Source organism: Xyrauchen texanus, chromosome 18, assembly GCF_025860055.1.
Source record: "Xyrauchen texanus isolate HMW12.3.18 chromosome 18, RBS_HiC_50CHRs, whole genome shotgun sequence".
Lineage (NCBI taxonomy): Eukaryota > Metazoa > Chordata > Actinopteri > Cypriniformes > Catostomidae > Xyrauchen > Xyrauchen texanus.
The window spans coordinates 23937289-23953949 of NC_068293.1; the positions used below are offsets into that span (position 1 = coordinate 23937289).

General features: G+C 36.9%; 1 protein-coding gene across 3 annotated transcripts in view; it reads left to right on the forward strand.

The window, feature by feature from the left end:
- Positions 1 to 16661, forward strand: part of LOC127659051 (glycosyltransferase-like domain-containing protein 1) — a 70117-nt gene that overhangs the window by 40753 nt on the left and 12703 nt on the right. For 2 of the 3 annotated variants that reach the window (XM_052148676.1, XM_052148678.1), the window contains 4 exons: positions 6980 to 7072; positions 7621 to 7809; positions 14115 to 14224; positions 15062 to 15206. In XM_052148676.1, coding sequence (XP_052004636.1) covers positions 6980 to 7072; positions 7621 to 7809; positions 14115 to 14224; positions 15062 to 15206 — 537 coding nt within the window. The remainder of the gene's footprint in view (positions 1 to 6979; positions 7073 to 7620; positions 7810 to 14114; positions 14225 to 15061; positions 15207 to 16661) is intronic. The other variant, XM_052148677.1, reaches the window with a different exon arrangement.

Below are 16661 nucleotides of genomic sequence, written 5' to 3' on the forward strand. Positions count from 1 at the left end.
TAGCTTTACGGTAAAAGTTTGTAAAAATATATATATTTTTTTAAGTAAAAAGTGTGATATTCTAAGCAAAACGTTCTGTATAATTAACAGTAAAAATGAATGTTTAACAAAAGAGTATATGTTCTTTTTACGGTAAATTATTGTTAAAAAATTCCCTGTGTGATCCAGTTCATTTCATAATATTTTATGGGAATAGTTATGTTTCTTCTTTTTTTCTTTTTATCCCCTTTTTCTCCCAATTTGGAATGCCCAATTCCCACTTCTTAGTAGGTCTTCAAAGTGGCACAGTTACTCACCTCAATCCGGGTGGCAGAGGACAAGTCTCAGTTGCCTCCACTTCTGATACTGTCAATCCGCGCTTCTTATCACGTGGCTCACTGTGCATGGCACCGCGGAGACTCACAGCACATGGAGGCTCATGCCACTCTCCGCGATCCTTCACAACTTGCCATGCACCCCATTGAGAGCGAGAACCCCTAATCACGGCCACAAATAGGTTACCTGTGACTCTACCCTCCCTAGCAACTGGGCCAATTTTGTTGCTTAGGAGACCTGGCTGGAGTCACTCAGCACGCTCTATATTTGAAGTCGCTACTCCAGGGTTGGTAATCAGCGTCAATACTTGCTGAGCTACCCAGGCCGTAGTTATGTTGTTTCTTATTTTTAATATCCGTTTTGTGTATTGGGGTGTTCTATGTTATATTTGATGTAGCTTAGTTAATGTTTGTAACATTGTTTTAATTTCACTTGTGTTACCCTGATGGTGTATGTGTGAGTCACACTGTGTCTCTACATGTTTATTGGTCATTGCTCCAGGAAGGGCCTCTATTGATGAACTTCGTGTCATCATGTGCCCTTTTGTAATTACTACAGTGATTATAAATTGAAAAGCATATTTTTACAATTTCAGAGTTTATTATTTTATAATATATACCATGTTAATACACCTGTAAAAAATACAGGCATCAAACTTACATCCCGTAAAGCCTGAAAATGTGGATACCACATTTTTTTTATTTTATGGTGAATTTTTGGCAACCACAGCTGCCAGTGTTTTACCATAAATATAACAATATTTTTTTCAGCCCTCAGACTTGGTGGTAAACAGTGGTCAGAATCATCAGTTGGCACCCTCGCTCCAAATCCTCATTCGCCTTGCTACTCATCCAGTAGCACTCTCTTTTTTGATTGCTCTTAAGCCTTAATGTGGACAGGATGGAGTGATGAGCAGATGGGCTTTCTTAATCAATCCACCAAGTGCTTAATCTTGTCGATGAAACATCTGGTTGGCACCTTTTCTCATTTGTTTCTTTGACATTGGATTCCACCACCTCGTGCTCTGAGGACATCATGAAAAGGGATCTCCATCCTTGTGGCACGAGGACTCAGTATTTGTCCTGTGAAAATAATCCAATGGTAAAACCCAAAGGTATGACATGCGTCTGATCTTCAGATCACATATGCCAGGAGTGAACCACAATTGAGTCCATATGGCGCTTTCAAGTGCTAGGAGCGAACCGTTATAAATAGGAATGAATCAAGGATAAAGCCCCTGGCTTCAGAGATTTGTCCCAAGCAACTGGCTCGTGGCCATTGGTTTTGCTATGATGCAATCAGGCCTAGCTGGTATTTACAATACAAGAGCAAAAATGTGTGTTCTTTTATTGCTTGCTCTCGAAAAGAGGGAATATTTAAGAACCATGTTAAGATGCATTACCATGCATACTTTGTCCACATATCGTCTGGAAAGACAAAGACTCTGGTGTAGTTCTGTACAAGTTACTCAAGGAGAGCCAGAGTTGCGCCATTCAGAACTGAGAATGCCTTTGCTTTTCAATAAAATTTCTGAATTTAAATTTAGGTAGCAAACAAAATAAACAATTGCAATTCGAATTTAACAAAGTAGAATTACAATGGAATACAATTCATATAGATCTTGTAAGGTAGCCTTTAATAATGCATTTCAATTTCAAGTTGTAAAGCTGTATGGCAATATTAATGTCTGTTCTAATGGTCTGTGTTAATTGTTTTGACAGTATTGTTTTTAGTTTAGAGAAATATGTCTAATCGGTTGAAATAATTGTGTTCGACATATCAGGGATTATGTAGCCGTAATTAGTCAATGTATTATTTATACATAATTATCTGTTTTATCACAACACTGTTGTTGGACAAATGCAGTTCCTCTGTTGTGTGACTTTTGAAATTATTTTAATTGTAATTCAGTAAATTCCACTTCCTGTCATTCCAATTCAACATCCTGTAGGGCGTGGTCAAAAACTGATGAATTGAGGCTATTCTTAGTCAAAAAAATGTGCCCAACCTTTAGAAGAGTTGTGTTTGAGACTGACTGAAGTTACCGTATGCAGTTTTATATTATGCTAACACCTGTTCAGCCTCATCATCAGCAATATTAACAAAAAGGAGACAACATGCATCCAAAGTGTGGTCAGTCTGAGGAACATACCATCACTGCATTTGTATATGCAGTGTGTTATCTAAACAACTGCACCTTTAGTAATCTCCCTGAAACATTTTAATGTTCAGTTTAAACTAAACTCTCTCTGGTATCTTCCATATAGGAAACTTGGGAAAGTAACAGTTATCTTTATTCCAAAACAACATTACAGTTCCACTCTCAGTTTTAACATTCCTCAACATCTCTGAAAACATTGTTAGATGTGACAAACTGATTGGTACTGTTGAGGTTTTGTTTGAAGATGTCAGGCTGTTATGTGCCTGCTTCACATGACAGATGTCATGGCTTATGCAGTTGTGTCAAAATCTGCCCATTCCATGTCAGATTTGGTTAACCATATGCACATTACATAATACGGAAAGTCTGTCATTGCTTACGTGTTCCACAACCGTTACGTTCATATCCATCATCTGTATTATGTGGAAATGGAGTGACGCTGTAGAGCCGTGAAAACCTCTTCAGGCCTTCTGTTTGGTTACCTCCTGTGACCTAATTTAGCCCTACCCCGTGTCAGTATACAATTTGAAATCCTCCCCTGCCGCCCTCAAAGGTATCATATTTTATCTCAATGTCACGTAGAGTAGACTAATGTCCAGGCTATGTGCTATGGCTGGGGCAGGAGCTTTGGCATTTGAGGCATTTGAATAAGAGGTCAGTTGGTAATGATGAATGTAGATGTTAATGTGCAGTAATGACCTTCTCCTACCACATCTCAGAGGCTCTCTTCAGGTCTCCTTTGTCCATCAAGCCAGACCTCTGTCAGGACTCCCTACAGACACACGCTGATGAGACTAATGCTAGCGACTGTGCTTTCAAAACAACACACTAGGCTGCATTAAACCTTTGCGTGATCGGTCCCTTTCACTCATTGGCCAGAAAGCGCTAAGCTGCCCTGAGCTTCACAGAAGAAATGCCCAAACTGCAGGTTTGCTGGAGAAACTCAGCACAGCTTGCACGTAGTAGCTCTTTCCACTTCTGAGCTGTTGCATGGGCCAACCTCTAGATAAATGGAAATTTTCATTAGCCTGGGAAAAAGAGACCGCTTGTGATTATTGCCAATAAAGGAAATTAGATTAAATGATTTTTGACTTTGATTTTTTTTCTCTCCCTCTTTCCCCCCCCAACCATCCTTTCACATTTAATCAAATGCAAGGTAAAAGTCATCACTGGAATTGCATCTGATTTATAAATAAGCTAATTGGTGGCATTCTCCCTCTCCTGCCAGTGGACACGGCTGTTTTTTTATTGCCTACTCAAAACCTCCTCGTTGTAATTTTCAAAATGGGCTTCGAAATGAAATTTTCCTCCCAGCTTGTAAGGCATCTCCATCGCTCATACCTTGCCGCAACTACCTTCTTGTCATCTCCTTAGTGCAGCTTTATGTAGCCTTGCTCCCCTGTCCACATCTGTTAGTTAATTCATCCATTGCGAAACTCTTCCCTGGCACTTTTATCAATGAATAATTTAATGGAGGTGAACTGTTGAGTGACTGCTCTCATTGATACTCTGTCTGTCTTGGGGACGTTTGGAGAATGATGATGATGGCATGCAATGTTTCATATTTGGATGAGCATTGATCGCTTCTAAATGCATATTTACAGAGATGGATGTGGGATTAGAGCATGCGTCTGGAACAGCGACTTCAAAAGAGTTTGGTGTTGTCTATGTGGACATTTATTCTGTGGTTTTATCAGTTTTCTTTGAAGGTTCTTCTGTTGAGACCTCAGTTTACCTATCTGTATCAGACTAATGCTTCCCCAACTGGTTTTATCTAGGTTTTATCTAATGAGGTTCATGAATCACTTGGTGATAGAAATAGGGGTGATAGGGGTTTGCGATAGAAATGTCAATGCTTTAAATTTAATGTTCATTAAATATAACAATAAAATGAAGTTATATTTAACGAATGAACATACAAAGGTTAACATTACTTAAGGGAATATATTAGTTTACCTAAAAAATGTATTAACACAAGGAAATGGAGCACTGTTTTCTCTCCTTGTATAACCATTTACGACTGGTACACAACTAGGGCTGCAACTAATGATTATTTTGATAATCGATTAATCTAACGATTATTAGAATGATTATTCAGCGATTATTGCAACGGTTAATCATTAGCTCTTAACTGATTGTTCAGCTTGTGCCCCAACTTGGTTGTATTAAACATGCTTACTAACAATAAAGAGGGAAAAAATCTTCTTTTAAAAATACCTCTAAATGACTTTCACTGAATTAAAGGGGAAAAATACTTTTTTATTAAGTTTAATTCAGTAAAGAAATCACTGCCAAAAAAAAAAACTATTGTTATCAAGTGTTTTTGTCTCGTTTTCCATTTAAAATTGTCTAAATAGCCTTAAAACAATATACATTTACTTTAGAAGCAACATATAATTAGACTTGCTTTAAGAGAATGTATCTTATATGTAAGTGTATATTGCCAGTATTCACAATAAGAAATGCACATTGACATATCTTATGATTCAATAATTCACGAGCCATCGCGTTATAATCTAGCTGCATTAAGTGTGCATGCTTGAAGGATGAGCGTCCCCGCAACAGTGTGTGCATCAGCCGGATGCAGTTTCAGTCTCTCCCCCTTAGATTGGGACATTCACGCAACTCATAGAAGAGGCGCTGACCGCACAGAGAAATGCCAGTTTCAGAGTTTGTAATTAATTACATGACCTTCTTTCATATTATTTGAAATTTAATAAAGCTATAACGCATTAAAAATAACTGCATTTAAGATGTAACTTAAAAGATCTTAAATCTTTTAAGTTTTCTTTAAAGAGCTCCCACTCCACAATGAGAGTGCTTCTGTATTTACTTATTTGTTATTTTCATGCTTTGCGATCTACATCACCTGAAGCTGTTTGGAATGTTTAGAGTGCATCTGGACTGTAATCTGTGCAATTCTTCCTCTCCTAACTCAGGCACGAGCTGCAGTGCTGCTCTCACGAGTCATCATTACAGTTTAATGTGATCGCATGTTACGTTAAATGAGATCAAACGGCTATTCGACAATGAAAATTTTTGCAGACAATTTTTTATTGTTGACGTTGTCGATAACGTCGACTAATCATTTCATCCCTATACACAACTAACTTGTGAAAAAATGGCCGTTAGAAGTACACCCAAAAATTGAGTCAAGGCAGCCATCTGTATGTTGCTGCAAGAAAAACTCTAAACAAGACTGCCTGTACAGCTCCCTTTGTTTTGAAGTCGACGAGTTCTCCAGCACTTGGAAGGATCCACATATATTGCAAACATATTGTGGGAAGTCATGCTAAATTGGTCAGCACCATGTTGTGTTGCTTCTCTCCACCACAGAGAATGTGTCTCACTGAAATACACATATAAGTGCCACTTAGGACATGTGCCTTATTTAGACAATTTAATGGTCCTTTCTGCTTCATTATTTTGATTGATGATTCTTATTTATCTTGTCAAGTCTTACAACAGTTAAAGCATTGTAGATTTTAAATAATGAGGGCTAATACTACATTTGTTATTTTCCCCAATCTGACTTGTTGCAAAGTGGCAATGTTAAAGTAATTGGTTTAAAGCAAACCACCATAAATAATATAAGAAAACCTGCAAAAGAACTTACTGTAAAGGATGCTTGTATCAGCAGCCTACTAGTCTTTGCTGTTAGTGTTCTACTCATTAATCTTGAGATATGTACCACATCAAAGTTGCATCATAAATTATAATAATAATAATAATACATCTTTAACCATTTCTGTACCTGTTTTGACATATGTTGTACTTATTTTTGCACTAATGCAGACAGTACTAAACATTGTACTGTTTATCTGTCATTCTGTAATGCTCACTCAAGGCATTCAAATTTAGTTTCTTTTTGGATTTCAGAGCTGCATTCTGTTCTGCTCCACTGCAAAAAATAATAGCACGTCAGTAAGCATAGGGGAATCTCGCTCTCAAACAGCTAATTGGTCCGCGTCCATTGCACAACCTACAATTAGGACTTGCGGTGCCGTTGAGGCAGCACATAGGCTGTGCAGTCGCAGAGAATGGAGAAAGTGCTTTCAGTGTTTTATGGATTGCTTTTGGCAGAGAGTTATATGAAAATTTGACTTGTTTTAACTTCTTTAACTTGTAATAATCGTCGTGGTTGCATAATACATCACTCTGGCAGTTCGCTCTACATATTTTAAGGCTGGGGAGAGAGAAATGCCACATGAGACCCTTTTATTTTTTAAATATGGTTTTAGTTACCTTTTTTGTTTATTTTGCTCAAACATGTAATGTTCTGACTGGTGTAGCATTTGAATTATTAGCTCCTTGTGCCGTTTTTCATTATAAATATCAATAAAGCTTAAAACGGCTTTGAAGGGGGGAAATTTGGAATGTGGAATCCAAGTTTACAGTCTGTCTTTCTTTCTTGTTTTTAAAATAGTTTTTCCATGGTATTTCTTATCTAATTATATATGTTGTATTTAGTATTATGGCTTTGTCTGTACCTTTTGTCCTCAGATTCCTGCCTGCACACAAGCGTCTTAGGCATTCAGTGCAGTTGGATATCCATGCTCCAGCTGCTCAAAGCCACGTTCACACATCAGCTCCGAGGTAACACACCGTAGATACCGCACTGAAGATAATTTACACATTACAAAGCTCAGGACTGATAAACGTGTCAAATACATATCAGGTCTTCTAAACAATTACTTGAGCCTCATTGCTTTGTAACAAATACATGATGTCAAGGCAGGGTCAGACACGAACTAGAGTTCGGGACAGAAATGCCACAAAAAGTGACACACAATACACACCAGTTATTTAAAATGTGGTAGCATAAATACCTCTGTAGTTAATTATTATTTATCTCACATTTGATGTTTCATGATATTTTATTCTAGGCTTCACTAGTAATGTGTTGAGTGTGTCTGCAGACATCGTAGTGCTAAATGTGTGATTTCACTAAATGTGAAATGTACTGTGACAATTGACTGAAGAGAATTTATAATGTTATAATGTTCAGACTGAAAATTTATTAAGGTTAAATTATTTAATTGATGTATTGGACATAAATAAATGTACTATGTTTGTAAGGTTAGAAAATATGCAAAATATAAGAATGAATTGTTTTTAACCAGTGACCTTTTAATGAACCCCAGCAGTTTTTTAGAGCTCACATTGGACTCTAAGTCTAAGCCACCTGAATCTGAGGAGAAAGTAAATGTGGCAGGACTGCAGCAGTGCCTGGAGCCTGTGAGTGTCACACCATGTCCAGTGCCATTGTCCAGTTTGGTTGATGATGAGAAAGGGAAACTTCGGCCACTCCACATTGTCTGGCCACATCGCTGGTAAGAAGTTCATGATAATGTTAGAAACCTTTAATAATAAAGTGTTAATTTGAAATACATTTAATATATAGAAATTTTGTTTTTCAACTATACTTTTAATGTCATCATTACATTTTTGTATAATTAGAATTATTTTTATTAATTATACATAATACATTAGAATCAGAATTTCACTCCCTGTCCTAATCAGGCACAACATGACAAGTTTTCAGCGACAAATAATGTATCTGTCCACATTGAAAGTGGAAATTATATGCAACATGACACAATCAAAGCCAATAAGTACATATTAAGTTTAAAATACATTTTTGTGGAGAAGGATTTTGGGCCAATGAGATCAATGTAGGCGGAGCTACCCAGCACAACATAACTCAGTTTTCAGTTTTGTAACATTATAGTTTTTTTCAAATGGTCAATTCTGAACTCTCTGTTTTCAATGCCGGATGAAAGGCAATTCCAGTGTGGATGAGAGGTTAAGTGGCTAAAATGTTTTGTCGCTTGTCACTAATTGTAATCGTGGATGGTTAGAACACAAACTCAGATTTATACAGAAGTGTTGGTTTTCATTGTTTACATTTACATTTACATTTATGCATTTGGCAGATGCTTTTATCCAAAGCGACTTACAGTGCACTTATTACAGGGACAATCCCCCTGGAACAACCTGGAGTTAAGTGCCTTGCTCAAGGACACAATGGTGGTGGCCGTGGGGTTAGAACCTGCGACCTTCTGATTAACAGCCCTGTGCTTTAGCCCACTACGCCCCCCATTGTTTACCACTTTACACCTAGTTATGACACCAAAGACCTATTGAAATGTATTGATCATTTTCATGTAGAAATTTTGCTCGATTGAGTTTATGACATCACTTGCTTTCTTCTCATCAAACAAAGCATTCAAGCATATTTGTGTGTGAGAACCTTGTTTCTCAGAAAACTTAAAACACTTGTGACATGAAAGTTTTTCAAACAGCAACCTGTATACTTACCATTCTGTGGGTTATCTGGTTTGCACAGTCCAGGGAATAGTTTGACAGTAAGGCATATGCATGGAAAATGGATAACATACTTGTTTTGGTACAACAGCATTAAACATGCATTGATAGACCACTGGCTCCATTCTAAGGGTATAATATTTGGTCCAACCCCTCGACTTTTGTATGCAATATTTTTTGGCCTCATCTCAAAGTTTCTCAAAGCCAATCTGGGTGAATGCCACTGTCAGAATTTTGACATCAGTGTTGAATTCCTTTTCAATAAGTTTGTATGTTCAGAGAAACTCTATTGCGGAAGAAAACTTCTGCAGCATTGAGTTTTGGTCACAGGGATCAATGGGGGAGGGATGAGAAAATATTTTATTGCCTGCAGGATTGCTCTGTGGTTTTTGTTGAAGTTTAATTATCTTCCACTCCCCATATTTTAGACCTCCTCTTGGCATGTGTTGAAACCAAACAGCATTGCATCTCTACCTCATCTGCCATGGGCTAAACAATAAAAAAAAAACTAAAAAAGAGAGAGAGAGAGAGAGAGAGAGAACTGTTGCTCAAGCCTTATATTTCTCCTATGACTCTTTGCTCATCTCTTGGCAGCGAAGATATGCTTCCTTACCAAAAAAAACCCCATAAACCAAATTAACAACCAAAAAGACCACCAGTGTTTAAGTTTGATGATGGCACAGGGATTTTGCAATGTTTGTTTGTGTTATGTCTCTGTCATTCACCTACTCTTGTATTAGTAACAAAAGCACCCATCGTGTAATCTCTTCAAAACTGAGCAAAACACAGATGGATTAGCGCTGTTAACATCCGTGATTCATAAACGTTGGCTTTAGTTCGAGTTAAATTAGGATTTACACGGGGTGAGATCTGCTAGAAATATAAGAAGGGGCTTGGATTATCTCTGGCAGTGTGTCCCATTTTATCCTTTTCCCTTTTTTTCCAGCCTTTGTTTTTGGTCATCATCATCACTGGTTGCAGATTGTTAATCTCCATGTGGCCTGGATAGGTCTTTATCCGTTGGATTACAGAACTGTTTTACTGCAGGTGCTGACTAGGGCGTATGGACAGAGAGGGCATCTGTTTGCAGGTGCTGATGTGATGAGGGCTTAACTTTCTTCTTTCTGAGAACTCCATTTGCCTTGGAGAGGATTTTGAAGCAACCTTGTTTTTCATGGTGACCAATAGCACTTTAATGGGATAGTTCACTCAAAATCGAAAGTGCTGTCATAATTTAGTCCTTTACTGACTGACTTTCTCACACCGAACACAAAAGGATATGTTAGTCAGTATGTTAGCCTCAGTCACCATTTACCTTCACTGCAACTTCTTTCCATACATTGAGAATGAGAGGAGGCTAACATTCTGCCTAAATCTTCTTTTGTGTTCCACTCAGAAAGGAAGTCATACAGGTTTGGAACAACGTGAGGGTGAATAATGGATAACAAAAGAAGCTATCATTTTACATAGGCAATTACACAATGCAATCAAGTGTTTTCTGTTTTGAAATCCAGACATATTTGTGCATCTCTTGTTCCTTCCAGAGTATGCAGCGGGAACTAATCACTAAATAAAAAGAAACTAATGCATCACCACTCTGCACTGGCACAGCTCGTGCCCAGTCTCTTGGCTCCTCCTGCACCCTGCTTAGTGCCAAAGCCATGCCACTGAGACCAGCATGAGAGAGAAACTGCACTTGGAAGGACTTGTTGTGTTAGAGTTCTGAAAACACCACCATGAAACTCAACCCATTGCAAATGTTGCAAATATTTGACTTTTGATATTTGCTCACAATTAAAACTAACGAATCAGGGGTACATAACAGTAATGTGTAGGCCCAGATGGAATCTGCTGACTTTTTTGCACTTTCTACTCTAATGGGAAATATGGTCAAATGTGTTAAACTGAGCTGAGAGAACTACACTCTTATTGGTTGCTGGAATCACAATCAGATCAATCAGAATATGTAATAAACACGTAAGGGATAGGTAATTTGTACAGTAGAACTTTGTGAATGACGGGAGTTCTGATTCTGTGTGGGTAACATGCCCAATTAAACCATACAGACAATCTAACGCCAAGAACCAGAAAACAAATTGTTTACTCTGTCAAAATGTAATCAAAAACATCACCACATATATATATATATTTTTACACATCCAGCCATCTATAGTTGTTATTCCCTCATTAAGACACACAGAGAAACGGCAGAAATAGGATCCACACTATTGCAGTTTTTGTTTTGTCTTGATTTACCGACAGCTTTTCCTCCGCTATTTTTAGCTAACCCTAATCAATCCCCAGATAACTGAGTCCTGGGCTTTCAAGAGCCCCATTAATTAGCCCTTTCATTTCTCTCTGATTTGAAACCTTTAACGTCATGCTTTTGCAGTAAATAGAGTTTGAATTTTAAATCATGCACCTCATGGGTGTGACTTAAAGGGGAATATTTAATCATAGCTGTCTAAATGAGAGGATCGTATTCTTTTAAGTGGTACCGGATGACTGCTAATGAGGATTCGTCAGGTCCCTGCAGAACCCTTTTTTCTTATTTCTATTCTTATTTGTTTTATTTGGTTCAGTCTCATTGCACTCTGAGGTCAAAGGGTGTCTAAACTTGCCATTTTGGTAATGGAAAATATCAATGACATGGGGTAGAACGAGACAAGTTGTCACTTGTGTTTTAAATGTTATTAATGTTTTTATCCATTGTAGATATTTGCAATATTTATCAGCTGGGTTGTTTTTTATATGTTACTTTTCAGATTTTTGTTGTTTCCTGAATTTTGTTTCAAAATTGTAAACTGTTTTAATTTATCTGAGAATTCCATAAGAATTTGTTTAATGGCCCTTATTAGAAGCTGTCAATAAATGCTCAATAAGCTGTGCCTTTTTTGCTTGGTAATACTGTGTAAAAGTTCAATAGCTTTTGTGTTGTCAAAATTTTAAGGAATGTGACCTTCAAAAATAAACCATCCCGAGAAATATTCACTGGAGTGAAAAATGTGACAACTAGCTTTGATCTCCCCTATATATTTTTTTAATGTATGCTGCACATCAACTTTGGTGGCAATCTTTTGGTCAGTGTGTTTCATACAACATTCATACAAAGTGTGGCTATAGTTTCCATTTACAACTTTTTTTGGGTCATCCATACATTTGTTATGCCTCATTAATGTATGCGCTTGACATGGGCCCTTAAACTTAGCTGCTAGAATCTTTCTAATACTTAATGTATTACTACATTTGTGTTTTATGTTTATTAGTCTGCATTAATGCAGTCTATACCTTGACTTTCCATCAAGCAGCAGCTGCAAGTGTATTTCTGTGAACTTGTGTCTGTGTGTTTGTGGTTCTACTCTCTCTCAATTTTAGCGTGAGAGACACGTTGAGCCCCAGCAATCCCTGCATAACATATCTGACATATTAATTAACCCTCCGCTATGCTGTCAGTAGGAAATAAGGCATCACGGCCTCATGAAGTCTGTTTTAGTTACTAGACTGACAGGCTGGGTAATAGGGATCCCTGCAGTCACCATGTCACCTCCCTGCAGGTCAACCAGTCTTAGTCCGGAGGAAGCAGCAATCACATCCACAATGTAGCGAATCAAAGTGGCTGAAAAATTAATGAGGGAATCAGCATCAAGCCATGGGGGAAAAGGCAACATAAAAGAACCGGAAATGAGAGGAAATAAGCCCTCACTAATACCTCATCTAAGGAGATTCCACCCAAGTGGGAGGTGTCTTTTGTCAAATCGCTTCTGCCCTGGTAATTGTTTTTGACCTTCAACATGATCACTTTTGTGAAGGGGGCTCATTCTCAGACATAGTATACAGAACGGCAGTGCTGACGAGCTCTGAGATTTGTCAAAGCCCTTTTTTGTGCCATGTGTATGAGCTCTGTAAGGCCGTTGTTCAGTAGCATACCTCAGTTTCATCGAGTGGATGAGCCTGACGGATCACCACTCAACTGTCAGGATTTTGAAAGGACTCCAGGCCAAAGAGAAGGATTTCAAACCCATACATTGAGGGTCATTCAGAGGCAAGCTCTCTGTATTAGACAGGCTTTTAGAATGTGGGCTAGCCATGCTAGTGTGCCTTTTTGACTAGAAAAAAATTTGGTGATCCAGTTGTGGAACAGGCTGAAATAGGACACCCATCATATGTGATTGGGCATGAACACTTACTAAGCATCCATTGGAAAAAAAAAGTACAATTGAAAGGGATCGTATCACTATTAAATACTTCCTCCTTCCCCATCAGAAATGGGAAGTAGGATAAATACTTTATTCCTAAACACCTAAAGAACCAGTTTGGGGTTGTCTGTTAAACTTTGTGCTGTTTCTGGATGTGTATTGCACCTGCAATTCTGCATATCCTTTTGAAGGATCCCAGTGTTATGAGAGAGTAGCTGAAGTGTATTTTTAACAAGGTCCCAGATCATATCAGTCCAACTGTAACGGTATGTGTGGAAAATTTCATAGTAAAACAAGCTTTGTCCTTTGAGGTATTTCAAACTGCATCCTAACCAACAGTAAACCTGAAGCTTTTGCGAGGTGAAGTATATCTCAGTTTACATGCGAAGAGGGCATTTACATAAATGTATTTAAGGTACAGTGGGAAAAAAAAAAGAATAGCCTGTTTAATTCTAAGGGAGAGTGGAATCTGGTCACAAAACAAGATGTAAAAAAATTAATAAACCGTTTAATATATTTAAAATTGATATAAAAATATCAAATAATAGTACTATAATTATTCCATGTTTAATTTTATTAAAAACTGTAATGTGTTCCTTGGATTTGAAGGCACACTTCAGAGAGAACTATTTTTGAAGTAATGAAGCATTGCCAGTGATTGACTTATAATCCAGCTTTTGAGAAAGCTGCAGACCAGATCTCTTGGCAGAGCTCAGAATTTTAATGGAAGCACACCAGCAATCAGCGGCCTGCCTGGATCACAGTGACAGAACACGTGGCCTTAGCTTTCAGATGTGCAATTAAGGTATACATCTGTGATTCGAAGGGGAACTTTCAGAACTCATACCATGTACCTCAGATGTAAATAACTGTATTAGCATTAACATTTATTTACATTCATTTGTAAAAATCAATTTAAAATGTCAAACACTGAAATTTATTTATATTTTTAAATCACATCACCAATTTTTACTTATTATACTGTATATATTTTATTTTATTATTATGTTGTCTGGCCCATAACATTCCCCAGTGATTATATTGTTTTTATGTTCCACTATTAATTAATTTTTAATTATGTTATTGTTTCCAAATGTTTGTCTTTCTGGCTTAAGGGAACATGACAAAGACCCACAGCTGTTCTTCCAGACCTTACTGAAACTCAAAGAACGACAGCTGAGCTTTGAAGTTTCTGTCCTGGGAGAGACCTTCACTGATGTTCCAGGTACGTCATGTGCTGTGGGGATTCCTTGAATGCATAAATATAATTAAATATATTTAAATTAAACATAAAACTTATGGACTGAGTATTAGATTTTATTAGTATGGGTATTGGTTTTTAGTACTTTTACAACACAGAAAAAGAAAAAAATGAGACCTCAAAATTATTATTGTTTATTTCTGTTTACACTCTTATTTTTCTTCCCTTTTTCTCCCTACTTGAATGAAACCCTTGAGATCATGTAAAAATATAATCACATGGACTTTATTTAACATTCAAACTTAGTTGTTAATTGGATTGCTGGAATAGTTCAAAGTTTGTCTGTTTGCATCGCACACAGGCAGCATTTTCATTGGCAAAATACACTCCTCATTAGTGGACAATTATGCTTTAATATCTTTCGGACAGTTTTAAGTATTTATGGTGTTCTGTTCATTTAATTTACATGCATGTGCACTCCAACACCTACTAGCACTGCCAAAACGAGACTTACAGGAAACAATCTCTTATATTGAGATGCAAACTTTTATTGAGGCATAAACAGCCACTGGAGCTAAAGAAATAAGCAGATCGTAAAGGTGGCTCATGTTATGAAATTATGTTTACGATTGCTCGGAAGGCAATCACGTTGAAACGGTTTTAATCTATTTTGATTTTGCTAATAGAATTATGTTATTGATTATTTGTTCCCTTCACCATTTTATGTACAGATTTATGATGATCTTGCTTATTTTATCTCCTCACAAAATATGACCAAGACTTTAAACATCCCTTTCTCCGCTAATTACTACACATTGATATTGAGGCCTCTGTCCTTTTCTCCCTTTCATCCCACTATAGACATCTTTGCAGAAGCCAAAGAACAGTTGGTTGACCACATCCAGCACTGGGGTTTCATGCCCAGTAAGGAAGATTACCTCAAAGCACTGTGTCAAGCAGATGTCGTCGTTTCCACGGCCAAGCACGAGTTTTTCGGAGTAGCGATGTGAGTTTCATCTTGTGTCTGCCACAGAAATATGTTCTCAAACATAGTCACTATGGTGGTTGTGTAGCAGTGATGTTTGCTTTTATTATGACGTTTAGCGAAAAGTTGACATTTTTTGTAAATTTTAGTCATTTTTATGAGTAAATTTCAGCATAATTCACAACGTGGTTGTTATACCAAAATTTCATTATCAATACCTCGTTACCTATTTATATACCACAGCAATATTCAGTTGCAACTAATATGCTATTGAACACACTTCTTTATTTAATTATTATATTAAATCTGCTCTACTGAACTTTGGCTCTCTACTGGCATTTGTGGTTGAAACCTAAAATTGCAAGTAAATTGCAGAGGAAAATGTTTTGGCCGATTGTTTTGAGACTGTTCATCTCAATGGATAAATCTCGTGGGTTGAGGTTGCCTGTGATCATTCAGAGATATTCACATGCAAATCTGAAGTTATGGCATTCTATTTTCACATTGATATTATGCTGTTCGACTACACATTCATAACCTATGATATTATTTTCTTTGAGGAAGATAAACATCACTCTTATTTACATATTTTAATATGCTCATTCAAGTGTTTTATCCATTACACATTAATGTTTGTGTTGTAGCCTACTACACGTTAATTTAAGAGGTGAAACTGGTTTTGTTGCTGATATGAGTTCAATTGAAGACCTTTATTTTTATATTACAATCTACAGCCTCAGTGGACAATGCAAGTAATACTACAATAGTAGGTTGATGCACACAATAAATCTTAAAACACAAAAACAGCATTCAGTAATGATGGGGATGAAATACTGTATACTTCATCAAGCATAAAAATAATATTCAGAATAATGCAATATAAGAAAACTATTTTTTGGCAGAAAACATATAATAGAGAGATAGTCACACACTAAACAAATTAATACATGCATAACAGTGCTATGAAATCTGGACATAATAAACCACTTGATATGTGTATACTGTAGATTCATGTGGGACCTACCATGTAGTACGTTGCATCTATAGTGGCTTTAGAAAAAATACATGTTTTTCATTTTGGTTCGTTCTGAGATTTTTTTTTTTGTTTTGTTTTGTTTCCGTTCCAGTTCATAAGTTCCGCAGCATCCTTTCCCAATGGTAACAGTTAATAACGTTATTTTTAAAATAACAATACTCTGCATATTGTTTTTTACTGTGTAGTGGATTTATCAGCATAGAATTAATAACAAGCATTCAGTTAATTTGCAGTTAAATATAATTTTAATTACAGATCTTTTCAAAACCGGGTAGCATCAAATCTATTAATGCATCATATCTAACAATAATTAAGTGAAGACATGGAAACAACTGTGAAATGTTCTTTTTACCTCTAATAATGTTATCCTTGTATCTGGATTAGCAGTGCGTGTGCAGTATACAGTATGTAGTAATAATACACACAGTAGTTGCTAAGAA